Raw genomic sequence first — 15,073 nt, 5'->3', positions numbered from 1 at the left:
TGTTACCTTGCAAAACTCAATAAATATTTTTTTTTAAAAGAAGGTATTCCCGAGGAAATACATACCGTTTTACTTCTGCTAAAGTTATTCCTGGGCAAATTTACACCTTTAACTCCATTTATATATTTACTAAGAAAACCCATCAATTAGGTGTATACATCTTTTATTCTCCAATGTGGACTATCACAAACTCGTTCAAGGCATTTTCAAGGACTTTTAGAGACGGACCTTAAATTGCTTTTGAGAATTTTTTTTTAAAGGTACAAGTATTGGATACTTTGAAAAGAGGCACTAAATGATTTTCTACCTAAACCTGAGAAAAATCATAAACTAGATGCAAACTACTGTCTAACATCATCAAAAAATTCAAATAGTAAAATCTAGACTAACATTCTTGAATTTTTTTTTTAAATGCTGCATTTCAAAGGATGTCTTTTCTTTATCATGTATGCATTTTAGTGTATGTCATGTTAATGAATTATAAATCAAAATATTGATAACATAAAAAATAACCCAGCGTTAACATTTTCCTGGTCCCATTATATTTGAATGAGGTGATCGTTCCGTCTTAGAAGTTTTCACATTATATGTTGAAGGCACATTGTTATAGAATACGTTAAGTAAATCAATTCTTTTACCTTCATTAGTGTTAATTCAAAATCAGTCCTTATGCGATCCCTGTTAGAATCTCCATCGTGTAGTCCTTTGTTAGCTACCTTTGCATTGCTGACTCTGTTGCCTGGGAATAGTAAGAGATGCTTTTTCATGTTTGATAGACAAGAACTCTAGATAAAATAGTTTAAAGCTAAACCATAAACTGCTGAAATTGTCAACAGACCTTCATTAAAATTAGTAATAATTTATATTATAAGAAGAGAATGCTATGCTTACATGGAACTTGAGCAATGAGCCCTTGTTGGGAGTAAAATTGTTTCATTCAGTTCTAAGTAGGCCACTCCAGAAAACATCTTTGGTATCAATTCATAAATACAAACCACTGGTACATATGCTCTAAAGTATTTAAACATAAAAATGTTGAAATCTACAAACATTACCTAATGACGTATTTACCAGTAATGTAAGATTGTTATTGACTCATCTCTGCAGAGAATCTCATCCTACTGGGTTATCTGAGACATTAGTGAAATCACAGACAGGAAATACCCTATGGTTTTGTTGGGATAAAAGTTTGTTACATTTCTGTAATGTCTATAACAATATCTTGTCAAAGGCCTCTCTGCTTTGAAACGTCACTGTAAGTGTGATGAGTCCAGGTTAAAGGCAGAGATAACCAAAGTCAGTACTTGGGCCAGGGGTAAAATTTCTAGGAGCATGCACCCTACAAAGGCTTGGTAAGAAATTGTGTTCATCTATTTATCTGGTGCCAGAACTCAAGATCAAATAGTTTTTAACAAAATAACAGGAAAATATGATTAATTGTAATATATCTTCTCAGACAATAATATCCTTCTACTAACATCACCTACTGTAAACAAAAATAAGAGTTGAGTAATGGTCACTTTCCACATAAAATGTACATCATTTGATTGATTAATGGACTGCATTAGTTTATTATGGCTGGCGGTCATCAAACCTCACATGTACAAAGGAAAATAATTTTAATCACTTGCTATTTGAACAGAATGTAAGTCATACATATTTATAAGACAAATCAATGAATGTGCCAAGCACAGGTAGATCTGGTTGTATTGACTTTGTCAGGGCAACTTGGCCAGAGTTTGCAAAGTACCAAACTTATCCTGCCTCGACCTGACATGACATAGCGAACTAGTTTCTCTGCAAAGTTATTTTATCCTGATGTAGACTTTGGCTGATTTGTGTCAATAGAGTTAGAACATTTTGACATTTTACACTTAATTTGAACTTCATTAAAAACAGTTAAAATAATTGAGGGAGGATTCGGGCAAACACACTAGCTGATGACCACAAATTTCTTCTTTTATACAACTACAAGCCATATCCTGTTAATCCGATTTCTCATTCTGAAATATGTTAAAAGATGCAAAGAGAATATATAAATTAACATATAATTAAAACGTTTAAATGTAAAAAATAAATCCTCTCATTAAAACTAAAGGAAATCATGAAGTCAGAAAGATGAAAGTGGGGGCAAAAAGGACGCAGGGAAATCACCACTAGACAGAACACCGAAAAAATAAAGAATAAGGAGCAATCCAACACATAATACTATGAGGTGTGTAATATATATGTATATCTGCCAGCAGAAGAACAAAGAACACGAACATGAAAGAAATCTATTACTCACTTGTAACAGGAGTTTTGCAGTTTGAAGCTCCACTACATTCGCGTACTGTACAGTATTCCCCCATGTAGCAGTTGGTTCCAGAAATGTCTTATATAACCTTAAATGTTTTTTCTTGTGGGTGTTGAATATAGGTGGAGCAGGGATGATCCTTTGTGGCATTGAAACTAACCCTATAACGCCCCAGTACATAGTTGCTATCATCAGATAATTTTTTTCTGATCTGTATTACAAGTGGTGTTAGCCAGTGTGTAGTTCTAGTTGGGTAATAGTTTCCACAGGAAGAGCGTTTTTTTTTAGCTAATAACTTTGGTGAAATTTGACAAATCTTCACTAAAAGTCCCAAAACAATGGTTCATCCACCTCAGCTCATGCCTGAAAAGTTTGGGGTGATCGATCAAGTGTGGGCAGAGAAAAATTGGGATTGTCCAAAACGTTGATTTCCTATGATAATTTCCATAGGCTGTTTGAGAAATTTGTGTTTAAAGATGTGATCAAGGAAGTCAGGATGAGGTTAAAAAATTAGCTATACCTGGACTGTTGGTGTCTATATATGCTCTGACTGGCCATTTTAAAGGGGACTAGTCGAGGGCACTAGAACATGTCAGCCAAGGTGGCTGAACTATGAAATCACTCCTTACACATGTGGCAGATATCTGCTGACATTTACAGGCCCATCATAAGCCAAATGTCGCTGACCACCTTCTTCCACTGTAAGATCGCAGACATCCACCACAGCTTCAACGCCATGATCGCCCCGACAACCACTGAGACCTCTGCCCCCACGACCACTATACGCACCAACCGCCTGCTCTCCTGGACCAACATCAACGACGACGACACCATCAAGATCATGAACACCATCCACTCCGGATCTCCGTCAGACCCATGCCCACACCACATCTTCAACAAAGCCAGCACATCCATTGCAGCCCATCTGCGGAAAGTCATCAACACCTCCTTCGAGACAGCAACCTTCACGGAGAGCTGGAAGCACGCTGAGATCAACGCCTTACTCAAGAAACCCAATGCGGACCCCAAGGACCTCAAGAGCTTCCGGCCCATCTCCCTACTTCCGTGTCCGGCAAAGGTCATCGAGAAGACCGTCAACGAACAACTGACCTGCTACTTCGAGGAGAACAACATCCTGGACCCTTCCCAGTCCGGGTTCCACAGCAACCACAGCACCGAGACTGCCCTCATCGCCGCCACTGATGACATCAAGTCCCTGCTGGAAACCGGAGAAATGGCGGCCTACATCCTCCTGGACCTGTCAGCCGCTTTCGACACGGTATGCCACCATACACTACGAACACGCATCCACAACGCCGGGATCCAAGAGAAGGCCCTGGACTGGACCACCTCCTTCCTCTCCGGCAGAACAGAGCGTCCGCCTTCCCCCCTTCTGCTCCGAAACGACCAAGATCATCTGCGGCCTACCCCAGGGCCCATCCCTCAGCTCAACTCTGTTTAACATCTACATGGCACCGCTCGCCCACGTCGACCGTCGGCGCGACCTCAACATCATCTCCCAGCCGATGACACACAGCTGATCCTCTCCCTCACCAAGGACCCCCACACCGCCAAAACCAATCTTCACGAAGGAATGAAGGCTGTCGCTGAATGGATGAGGAACAGCTGACTGAAGCTGAACTCGGACAGGATGGAGGTCCTCATCCTCGGATCCACCCCTTCGGCCTTCGGATGACTCCTGGTGGCCGACTGCACTGGGAACCGCTCCAACACCCACCGACCACGCATGCAACCTAGGGGTCATCCTCGACTCCACCCTCTCCATGACTAAACAGGTCAATGTCGTCTCCTCCTCCTGCTTCAACACCCTCCGCATGCTCCGCAGGATCTACAAGTGGATCCCCACTGAAACGAGAAGAACGGTCACCCAGGCCCTCATCAGCAGCAGGTTGGACCACGGAAACGCCCTCTAAGCAGGAGCCTTGGCCAAACTCCTGAGACAGCTCCAACGCATCCAGAACGCCTCTGCACGCCTGATTCTCGACATCCCTCGCCACAGCCACATCACACCCCACCTGAGAGACCTGCACTGGATCCCGGTCAACAGAGGATAACCTTCAAGCTCCTCACCCACGCACACAAGGCACTCCACAACACCGGACCAATGTAACTCAGCTTCTACACCCCCACCCGCCAGCTCCGCTGACCTCGCCCTCGCCACAGTCCCTCGCTTCCGAAGCGCGACCTCCGGCGGCAGATCGTTTTCCCACCTCGCGCCAAGACCTGGAACACCCTCCCCATCCACCTACGGCAGACCCAAGACCTGCTGACCTTCAGAGAACTCCTCAAGACCTGGCTTTTTGAGCAGTAACAGCATTCCCCAACCCCGGCGCCTTGAGACACTCATGGGTGAGTAGTGCGCTTTACATATGATATGATTGATTGATTGTTTTAAGTTCTAATTTTTTTTTATTTCCTGTTGGCGATGGGCTGTTTACACAGTTCATTGGACGTCAGTAGGACTATGTGTAAGCCTGTGACATTTCATATTATGGAACATGATGGGATTGGGTCATTGCAGGGAAAACACTCAGGTGCTGGCTCTAGCATTCCTCAACAACCTCTACATAACTCCCTGCAGTTAAGAAATAATCAAATGGAATGTTAGAGGACTAAATCACCATAAAAAAGCCAGGCAAATACTGGCATATATATCAAGAGGCATGGAGGAGGGACCGTGTTCCTGCAAGAGACCGATTGAACACAGCGTACCGAATCTCACTTTGCCAGAGAAAGTGGCACTCATACATATTTCGCTTCTTTAAGTACACACTTCTCTGTCACTCACTCCATTTTAGGCATGCATTCATCATTACAGACGCAGAAGGATGAAACCTTCTTCTGCAATGGACCATTGGACTCAAATACTGATACCTCCACATTAAACAACAACATAATGCGTCAGTCTCTTTGACCAATTTGACTATTTTAGGGGAAGAGGAGGTGCCAGAGTCATCAACACAATTTTAGATATCCACAAAAACAGGTCTTCCTCTGCTACCTTCTCGTTTACGGGTGCAGCTCAGACAACATTGGAGCTAATGAGCAATCAGACTTTGATAGATAACTGTTGACACATACATCCTCTTAACAAGAGAGTACTTATTTTACTCCACAGAACATGACACACATTCACATATCAACTTTTGGCTTGTTATTAAAGAATGTACGTGAGAAATCCACTGAGGCACTCTTGCTTCCGAAGACTCTGTGGGACCATTTCCCGGTCTTACTGACTTTGACCATGAGGCCATTATCGGGTAGTTACCCCTTCTGGTGTTCCCCTCTGCTACACTCTTGGATAGGGTCTTCAGGGAGTAGATGTGGAAGAGTATAGGGGAATACTGTGTGCACAGTGAGAGCTCTCTCAACCACAGGTCTACACTCAAAGCAAAGTTTATATAAGAGTCCTATGCTTCTCCAACCAGTCAGGCATGCTATGCACTAGAGTACACTACACACACTAGGACAACAGCTGAAGAGGTTAGAAGATGACTATGCACAGTCAGGCATAACCACTATCTTCACACAGATTCAGGATAAACTTCACAGATTCAGGGATGAATTCGAACGAGAAGTTTAATCCTGGACAAGTTTGTTTGAGCCAGGCGTTCTGGGGAGGGTGAACATCCTAGCCACAGCATAGCTAGATTGCTGAGGCCATCATGGGCTTCATGAGATTTCTAGAGTATAGAAGGTACTGACAGGACTAAATCCACAATGATATATTGTCGATTTTTAACATCTATTACACCACCCTTCATCCAGCAGACGAAGATACAGATTCCGCTTGTCCAACTGAGTACCTCACTGAGCTGTACTAATTTGGTTTGAGGTGCATGAGAGAAAACCTCTTAATTTAGCCATCACAGGAAGGCATCTGGTCTGTACAAGCTAACATCTGTATTCTATCAAGAATAGCCAGAAATACTGGTGCCCAGGCTTTCAGAAGTGCATGGTGAGGCCCGGGAGTTGGGTACACTGCCCTCTTTCTTAAGAGAGGCACTTATTATGGTATTGTTGAAGTCAGGAGAGTCTACCGATGATTGCTTATCATACCGTCCATTATTGTTGATTAATTTGGATGCTACACCGTTTCAAAAGTTACTCCATATGGGAAGTACTGTTTCCACCAAGCAATCAGGATTCATACCTAGCAGGTCGACATCCGTCGATCTTTGCATATTTTTTGCACTCTCCCAACAGATAGACCCTAAGCTTCCAATTGTCGTAGTGCTTCTGGATGCCCAGCACGCTTTAGATTACTTATCCTGGAAGGTAAAGAATCTATAACTACAGTCTCTTTCAGATCTGGGCATACATGCTTGCAACACGCACCAGCATGGGGATAGGTGAAGGGCTCCTAGGCTGGATACAGTTGCTTTATACTGCTACTAAGGCTAGGCTACATATCCGTGGCTGCTTATCCGCCTCTATTTCAGCCACATGTGACAGGGATGCCCCGTCACTGTTGCTATTGCAACAGAAGCTCTAATTAGCTTACTAAAAAAGAGAAGTACCACCATCACGGTCTATACATTGAAGTCAAAGTTCTCATCTCCTTTTTTGCAGACGCTATTGTACTCCATGTCAAAGAACCAGTTGGCGATCTCAGCCATATCATGAGAGAAATAATACGATTCTGTAGATACTCCAGACTACAAACTAACAGAATGATCCTTTTATTCCAGGCAGACATAAACCGACTGTTGAATTCCCGCTTGTGTGGTGTGCTGCCATGACTAGATATCCGTGCATAACAGTTCACCAAGATCCTGCTCTGGTGAGCCAAACAAACTATGACCCAGTAGTACTATAAATGAAAGATCAAGCAGAGCTTGGAGCACACTCCTGATCTCCTTAATAGGGCGGGTCACTATTCTGAAGATGGTATTGCTTCCCCACCTACCTTTTTTATTCATTAGCATACCCTTGCTTATCCCCCAAAGATTCTATTAACACAGAACACCCTATGTTCTTGAGCATCGTATGGGCTGGTAAAGCCCTAGGGTTAGCAAGGCAACACTGACACTCGCCATATGCCACAGGAGGATTTGCTGCTCCCGCTTTAGAATATTATCACTTGGTAGCTCAGGCCAAATACCAATTTAGTTGGATACATCTGGAACTCAAACTACCAGCACATGAAATTGAAAGAGCCATGGCAGGGAGTACCCCTTTGACTACAGTCTTTGGTGGGAAAATAACATAGCCCTACTTCTGCTCAGAATTAATTACATGCCCAGCAAACACGTGGTACAGCCTGGCACACGTGGCGGGTGTTGCAAAATGTTTCTCAGCCTGGCTTTCCATGGTCAAGAATCCAATTTGACCACTTTCCTGTGAAATGAGGGCACAGGGGCCAATAACTAGGATAGATGGAAATTCATCACCCATAAAAACAATTAAACAGTGAGATCCCGGTCTTGTTTCTACTCTCACACTAATTTATGCCTCTATGCCCCCCGCCCCCCAAACTGGGGACGGGTGTCAAAATGATATAATGCAACGACAGAAGCGTCAATAATGAGAGTCTTCAGGCAAGAAAGAAAGGAGAACAACAATTAGACGTATCGCTAACACATGACATCTGGAGATATTGTAACATGTACACACAAAATGTACCCTTAAACTGCAGGCACAGATCACTACACTTTAAGTTTTTGCATAGAGTGCACTACACCTTGCCAGGGCTAAACAAATATAGGATTTGTAGTCGACTAGGCATGGCCTAGATGCCAATACCCCAGAGCGGACCATTTCCATTTATCATGGTCTTGCCCACCTGTGATATTCTAGGACACACTATTTAATATCCTACCTCAAATGTCAGTCAGTCAAACAATCTTTATTTTGATTAATTAAAATCACAAAAGAAAACAATACATACATCCTCAGTACATAAAATAGTTAAAAACAATAAATAAATAAGCATTCGATTAGGTAAAATTCATATATATATATATATACACTATGGGTCAAACATTAAATCTATCTTTGTTTAAAAATATCCTTCCTCTCATACCCAAAAAAAAGTTGAGGTACAGCAATTACGATTTAAAGTGCATCACAGGGTGTCCTAAGTTTAAAGTGCATCAATACATTTCTTATATTCAAAAGACCACAATCCCCTTATAAATCCTACTGTACAGTTACATATAAATAAGTGTTTTATTGTTTACCCGAGCCGCAGCCACAAGGAAACTAGCTACGCTAAAGATGACACGGACACTACTTAACATTTGCAAGTGCAAAAGGGCAGGCCTCACTTGCACGAAACCAGCTTCGCGAATAGCATTTAAAAAATGTTTACGCGCTTTTGAAAATTTCTCACAAAACATTACAAGATGAAGAGTGTCTTGTGTCGAGAGCCTGTCACATGAGCATGGTGGAGTATCTTCCGGTTTTCCCCATTGGGGGAATACACCCAGAGTAAGGTGAATTAAATTGAACCTAAATCTAACCAGCAAAAACGATGAAACTGATTAGTAACAATCTTCAAATAGGGTTCAATAGATAGAGAAGTCTGTAATACATAAATTCTTCTTACTCCTGGTTTTCTAAGCTCCCTTTCCTGCTCCAACAAATTCAGAAAACTCTTTTTAATCCATCCTAAATCCTTTTTCTGTATTACCTCCGGGGCTGTGTACAATTCAGGTCGACCCAGTCTGGCACATCTCGCTCTAACGTATGCCAGCCATGGGATCTTATCTACCTTACCGAGGGCTAAACAATCTTTTAGGATTCTATGATTAAGAGTGATCTCCTCATTAAGCCACGTCTTCGCCCAACTAATCAACGGGGCCATATTTAAATTATCTGAAATATAGCCCAGGGCTAATTCAGCATGTAAGGAGAGTGTCGGAGAGGACTGGGGAACCGACAACAGGGATCTAAGAAACCTGTTTTCTACCACTTGTAGTTTACTCACAGGAGCGTATCCCCATATCCTACCTCAAATGAAATCAACTCCTGCTTTGATCCAGGCCTTGTTGGATTATATTTCCAAAAGCTTTTGTAAATTCAGAGGCTTAGCTCTCCTCCTGATAGAGAAGGGTCACTATAAGATGGGTGAAAGGACCTTCTACTTCGCAGTAGTAGAAAGAAGATCGTATGCACTGCAATGATACAAAAGACATCTGTGCATATACTTTAACTCTCTCCTACTGCCCTAGAGACATCTTGCATACATATCTGCTGGAGCAAGGGAATCGCAAACAGTAGCACCTGTTCCCTTTTAACTGCGTCTTGTAATTGCAATGTTTGATGTACAACTCATCCTTTGTATGCAATACAATTGCTAATTAATCTGTTTTGTATATTGTTTTTAATCACATATGCATGCGTATAAGATCCTACAATGACCTAGAGTTCTTTTTGTGGTCACACGAATGTGTGAAATTATTATATGAATGCTCTACTTATGATAATGATAGCATATGAATGCTTTACTTAGGATACTGGCAGCATATGTTGCTATTGTTCCCCATTTTTTAAATGACGTAAAATGTTATAAATAAAATATTTAAATAAATAAATAAAGGTGTCTATTCAATTCTGATTGACAGGCTACATACAACCTGAGGAATAGGTTGTGGCGGCCATTACCGGACTCAGGGACATGGTCAATGTGTTCTGAAAATAAATTAACAAATATATATAAGGGGGAAGGGTCACCACGACCTGAACCTGAGGGTCATTTGGAGGAGCAGGGGACATCGCAAAGGGACTCCCCCACCGATTGGCTGGCTGTAACATAGATAACCGGGATATGGAGTGATTACAGAACTCAGACATGGTCCTCATTAAAGTACATGTAGTGAAAATGGTTTAAAAGTCAGACAAAAAGGAGCACATATAAAGCGTAATAACAGATTTTAGTTACGATATAAATAATTTATTGGTGATATCATACTAATTGTGGCATGTTTTAAGGGAAAAAAGCTAATTCACTGGTGGGATTTGCAGAACCATGTTAAAGAGAAAACCGTTTTCTCTCAAGATTTCCTCATAGAGATTATGGAAGATGCTCATGAACCTAAAATGAGAGTATTTTTTCAAAAAACGTGCACAGTCTTCCTCATGCACTTCCACGAGCAGCAGCCTGTCCGCTGAGTCCCCATTGTTGTACTGCAGCTTCACTAATATGTTCTAATGAACAACTAGAGTGCTAACATTCTGCATTCATAACAAAACTATGGAAAAACTGAATGCCATATTGATGGACAATGCTTTATAACATACAGCATTTGCTTTAGAAATGAGCGAAAAGAGGAGTCTATTTTTGTAATAACAATTATGGCTGGTGTTCTAGAAAGCTAATAGGAGGATAACATTTCTACTAATTCTCAAATACCTTCCTCATCAATGTCGGAAAAAGTGCATGGCATGCAGAGAGAAAATGGTACTTCCCAAACTGGCAGCAGCCTATCAGCTGACTACCCAGTGTTCTACTGTAGCTGCACCATTGTATAATGATGTACAGCCAGTGTGCTAAAATTCTGTATTTATGACAAAAAGGTGTGACACACCTGTATACCATCTTGATGGAAACAAGCTGTAAAAAACGCATTTTACATTGAGGCTACTGCAGTAAGTTAACACAATGAGGGGTTATTTTTGTCATATGATCAGTGCTCTAGAAAGCTAAAATCAGAACACCCGAGTGCTCAGTTATCTGCCTCATTCATGTCAGTAAGTAATTCTGACTTGCAGAGTGAAACATGTACTTACAACACGTGAATCCCTATTGGTCATCATAGAGTTATAGTGACCAACTAAAGTGCTAATATTCTGTATTCAAGTGAGGCACACCTGAACTCCATTTCATTTGAATAGGAACTGTTAAATTAATGGGCAGATTGAAAATATGAGGAGAGGTATCAGTTTGTATTAATTAGAGCCTGTAGGAAGGTAGATCCCTGACTATGGTTGCCCCCAACTTTTTGCCTGGTGTTTTGCTGGTTTTCTGACTTAGTTGACCTGGGACCCTGCTATTCAGGGCCCCAGGCCTACTGCTCTCTCTGTAAAATGGATTCCATGTACCTTAGGTACATATCTAAATTGGATACTGAGTCACCTTATCAGTCCCTGTACAGTGTACCTTAGGTACCCAGGGCATAGGTGTACCCAGGGCCTACCAGGGGCTGCAGCATGTATTATGCCACCCCTGGCTGGCCATCCAAATCTGACACAACTGGCTGCTTGACAGCTGGGGCAAGGTGGTGTAATCACCCTTTGCTTTAGATATAGTATACCTATATCTAACCCTAAAATGGACACACAGATCTCCTATCAGTCACTCCTATGGCAGGCCTTAACAATCCTGAAGGCAGAGTGCTTGGAATCGTGTGAGATGGTGCTCTGGCATGAGCTGAGCCTGTCTGCGGCTTTCGGGATCTATCCCTTAGCCGTTTCCATGATATCGCATACCATATACTCTTAAGTGCATTATAATCCTCGCGGTTATATGCCAACTCTGGTATCGCTTTATCAAAACATGTCGAGTAAGGTGTCATACGAATTGGAATACTAACCCCTCGCCAATTCTGGCGACGGGGTTAGCATTCCACCCTTCTAGAGGGACACGACATGTATGTAACCCCTAACCCCGGTTAAAGTCAGACAGAGCCTCAGCATCCACAAAATGGATGCTGCCACCGAGACACAAGTCTGCCCTCCTGCTGCTGGGAGTCCTCCCAGAGCAGGAGATAAGGACAAAGGGTTTCCTGCCAGGGGCGGTGCCAGCACCGTCCCAGACAGGATTTTGTGTATTGTAGGTAGGCAGGGCTTCAGAGGAAGGTGACTGCACGTGGCACCCCGGTGCTCACTGTGCATAGGCTGGCTTGAACCAGTTCCAGGGACACTCCAGACCCTGTGCTGGGGAAAAGCCCGCCAAGGAAGTGGGTGTAACCACCCCCCTCCTGGTCCCACCCCTAGGGCAGGACTTAGTCGCGTGCCAGCCCCCTTTTCCCAGATAAAGGTAGGGACTGGCCCCCTTCCAAAGCAGATCATCTTTGGAATCAAGATACCACTTTCCACGAAAGGACTTCACGATTTCTTCTTCAAGATTCTCCCTTGTGGCTAAGGAGTAGTCACCCTGCATCCGCAGGCACCATCTAAGAACACTGCGGTCTGCTGCACGTCCTTCCTCCGGAATCCGACTGCCCAGCTCGACGAGACCCGGCTTCCCTGGCACCTCTGACCTCTACCCACCTCTACAGCACAGCTGAGAACCGTGGGTGCGACGAGACCTCGAGGGACCGGCCATCGCCAAGACTGCACGACTTCTGCACAGCAAGCCCACCGAGTAATTTCCTGGTGAGTGCTTTGGGGTCCGAGAAGCCCCCACCCTGAGCAGCTCCAGCACCGAAGAGCAGCCCCCCAGCATCTCCACGATCGGCGTGGGGCCCTTCTGCTTTTTGCTGCTCACCGCGTTGTTTGGCTACTAGCCCGCTGGCTTGTGGCCTTCCGAACGACGCCCGACGACAATACTGCTGCTAGTCTGGTTGCTCCAGACTGGCCCTTGCTTCCCTCCATCGGAGAAGTACCCTGGACCCTCCTGGTCCGGCTAAGACGCCATTTTAGGTCCACCGCGTGGGCCTTGCATTTGCCAAGACTTGTTGCCCAATCCTGGGTCCAGCGACGTCGACAGCAAGAACCTTCGTGGGACAGCTCGCACCTCCATCCTGGTCGCCGACAACGCCTCCTGGTCCGAGAGACTGCAGAGCCCAGCAGCGCCCACTCACCTGACTGCGGTGACTTCGCCCGGTGCCATCCTGGTGCCCACTTAATCAATGGCTAGTGATTCAAGAACTTGGTCCCCTCTGCTTTCAGGTTTTCTTCTTCCTTGATCCAGGCTTGGATCCATCGAACTTTTCTTCACTGGTCGCCTGCCAGCAACTTCCTTCTTCCAGGCTCCTGGTCCGGCACGAGGATTCCCGACGTCTTTTCAGACCTATGCAGCTGCAGCCCCTGGGCTAGGTAACTTCGGCATTTCGGTGCCCCAGCATAGCCTCACTATCCAAGGGTCAGGATCCACTGTCGTTTTCTCCCTACCAGGTCGGGTTCGCCCGTGAACACTAACTTTGTGAATTCTAGCTTCCATAGACTTTGTCCCGCATCCCGCGTGAGAGTGCACACTCTGCACCCGAGTTCCCTAGGCCTCCTGCTAGTAATCTAAAGGTTCAGTAGTCCAGTCCTAGCGATCCCAAAGCCTCTGAGAATCGTTACTTACCTGCTAGTAATTCGCATTCCACTTTTAGAGTATATGGTTTTTCGTGCCCCTCGGGCATTTGTGTATAACGTGCTAACTTAAGTATTTTCATAAGAGTTTTGTTGTGTGCTTAGCACCCTGTCCTCATAAAGAGTACAGGGTTGTTGTGATTCTAATAAATACATTGTTTATTTTCATAACACTTGTGTGGTGTCCTTTCACTGGGTGTTCAAGGGGTAATGTGATGGTAAAACAGCTGGCTTAACACGCCCTCTAGAGTCTTAGCCTTAGACTGCTCGTATCCATGCTACTAGGATAGCTGGTCTATAAGGTTGACTTACAACCAATCATCAATAAGGGTTGTTTGGACTGATATATAGTGATCACTAGAATAGTGAACACTGCACATCAGGCCAACTTCTCACATTGGTGAGCAGCGGTTGGGATTTGAGCTTGCTGTTGTTTTACCACACATATCCTAAGAATATCTTGTGAAAGATCACATAAGTACTAAAGGTACATATAACTTAGCTTAGAATACTCTGAGTTCTACTGAACCAGCTGTTGTAGCTCCTAGGGCCTAGCACACCCTAAACTACAACTCTAGCAAGGGATCAGTAGGCAAACATATAGTGTAGGTAAGTGCACCACTTACACCTCACTAGAAAAGCATGTCTACCCAGGGAGAATCTACTGAGACTCCCCTGGTCAGTGTTGACCCTCCACAGGTCACTTCAAGATATGCAGCTCTCAGTTTCCAGGAGATGAGACAAATCTGTGTCTCCAGAAAACTGAAGCAGGGGTCTAACCCCACCATTCCCTTTTTAATAGGTCTCTTAGAGACTTATGATGCGAGAAAGCTTTCTCAGCTAGATGGGAATATGCCAGCCTTAGAGGGTACCTCTGGGGATCCAGACCTCCCCAACATTGCCAATGCAGTTGAGGAGGAGGATCAAGGGGAACTCTCTGGGGACGAGGTAGACAAAGGTCTTGAGGTAGTCAGAAGGCTAACTAGGGCCAACTTAGACTTGTTTGGGCTAGGATCTGGGGGACCCCCAGTACTGACCCTAAGTAGGCCTAACCTTGGAGTTAGGAGAGATAGATCTCTTTCTAGGGACTCCAATAGATCTCTGAACTCTAATGCCTCTTCTCAGAGGAGAAGGAACTCTCCCCAGAGGAGATTGACTTCCCCTCAGAGAATGGAGCATGAAGCTAGGATGAGACAGGCTACTCTGAGGATTGAAAGGGAAGAAATTGCCCTGGCCAAAGAGAAGCTTGCCTTGGCAAGAGAGCAGCAGATGAGTGGGCTAGCTCCCACTGGTGGCAGCAATCTCCCAAGAGATAGAGAGAAGGGTTTAGATACTAAACACCTGACTAAGATAGTGCCCCCCTTTAAGCAAGGGGATGACATCCAGAAATGGATGGCTGCTCTGGAGAGGGCCTGCACTGTGCAGTGCATTCCCCAGAGTCAGTGGGCAGCTATACTGTGGCTCTCCTTTGATGGTAAAGGTAGAGATAAGCTCCTCACTACAAGAGTGGAG

The 15,073-nt window shown here is 44.1% G+C and overlaps 1 protein-coding gene across 7 annotated transcripts in view; it reads right to left on the bottom strand.

Moving 5' to 3' along the window:
* Window positions 1–15,073, bottom strand: part of AGBL5 (AGBL carboxypeptidase 5) — a 482,741-nt gene that overhangs the window by 76,563 nt on the left and 391,105 nt on the right. For all 7 annotated transcript variants that reach the window (XM_078650056.1, XM_078650058.1, XM_078650055.1 and 4 more), the window contains one exon: window positions 639–739. In XM_078650056.1, the coding sequence (XP_078506182.1) occupies window positions 639–739 (101 nt within the window). The remainder of the gene's footprint in view (window positions 1–638; window positions 740–15,073) is intronic.

This window comes from Lissotriton helveticus, chromosome 6 (genome assembly GCF_964261635.1).
Source record: "Lissotriton helveticus chromosome 6, aLisHel1.1, whole genome shotgun sequence".
Taxonomy (NCBI): Eukaryota; Metazoa; Chordata; class Amphibia; order Caudata; family Salamandridae; genus Lissotriton; species Lissotriton helveticus.
The sequence above is the reverse complement of the archived record's forward strand: the minus strand, read 5'-3'. Positions and strand labels throughout refer to the sequence as shown.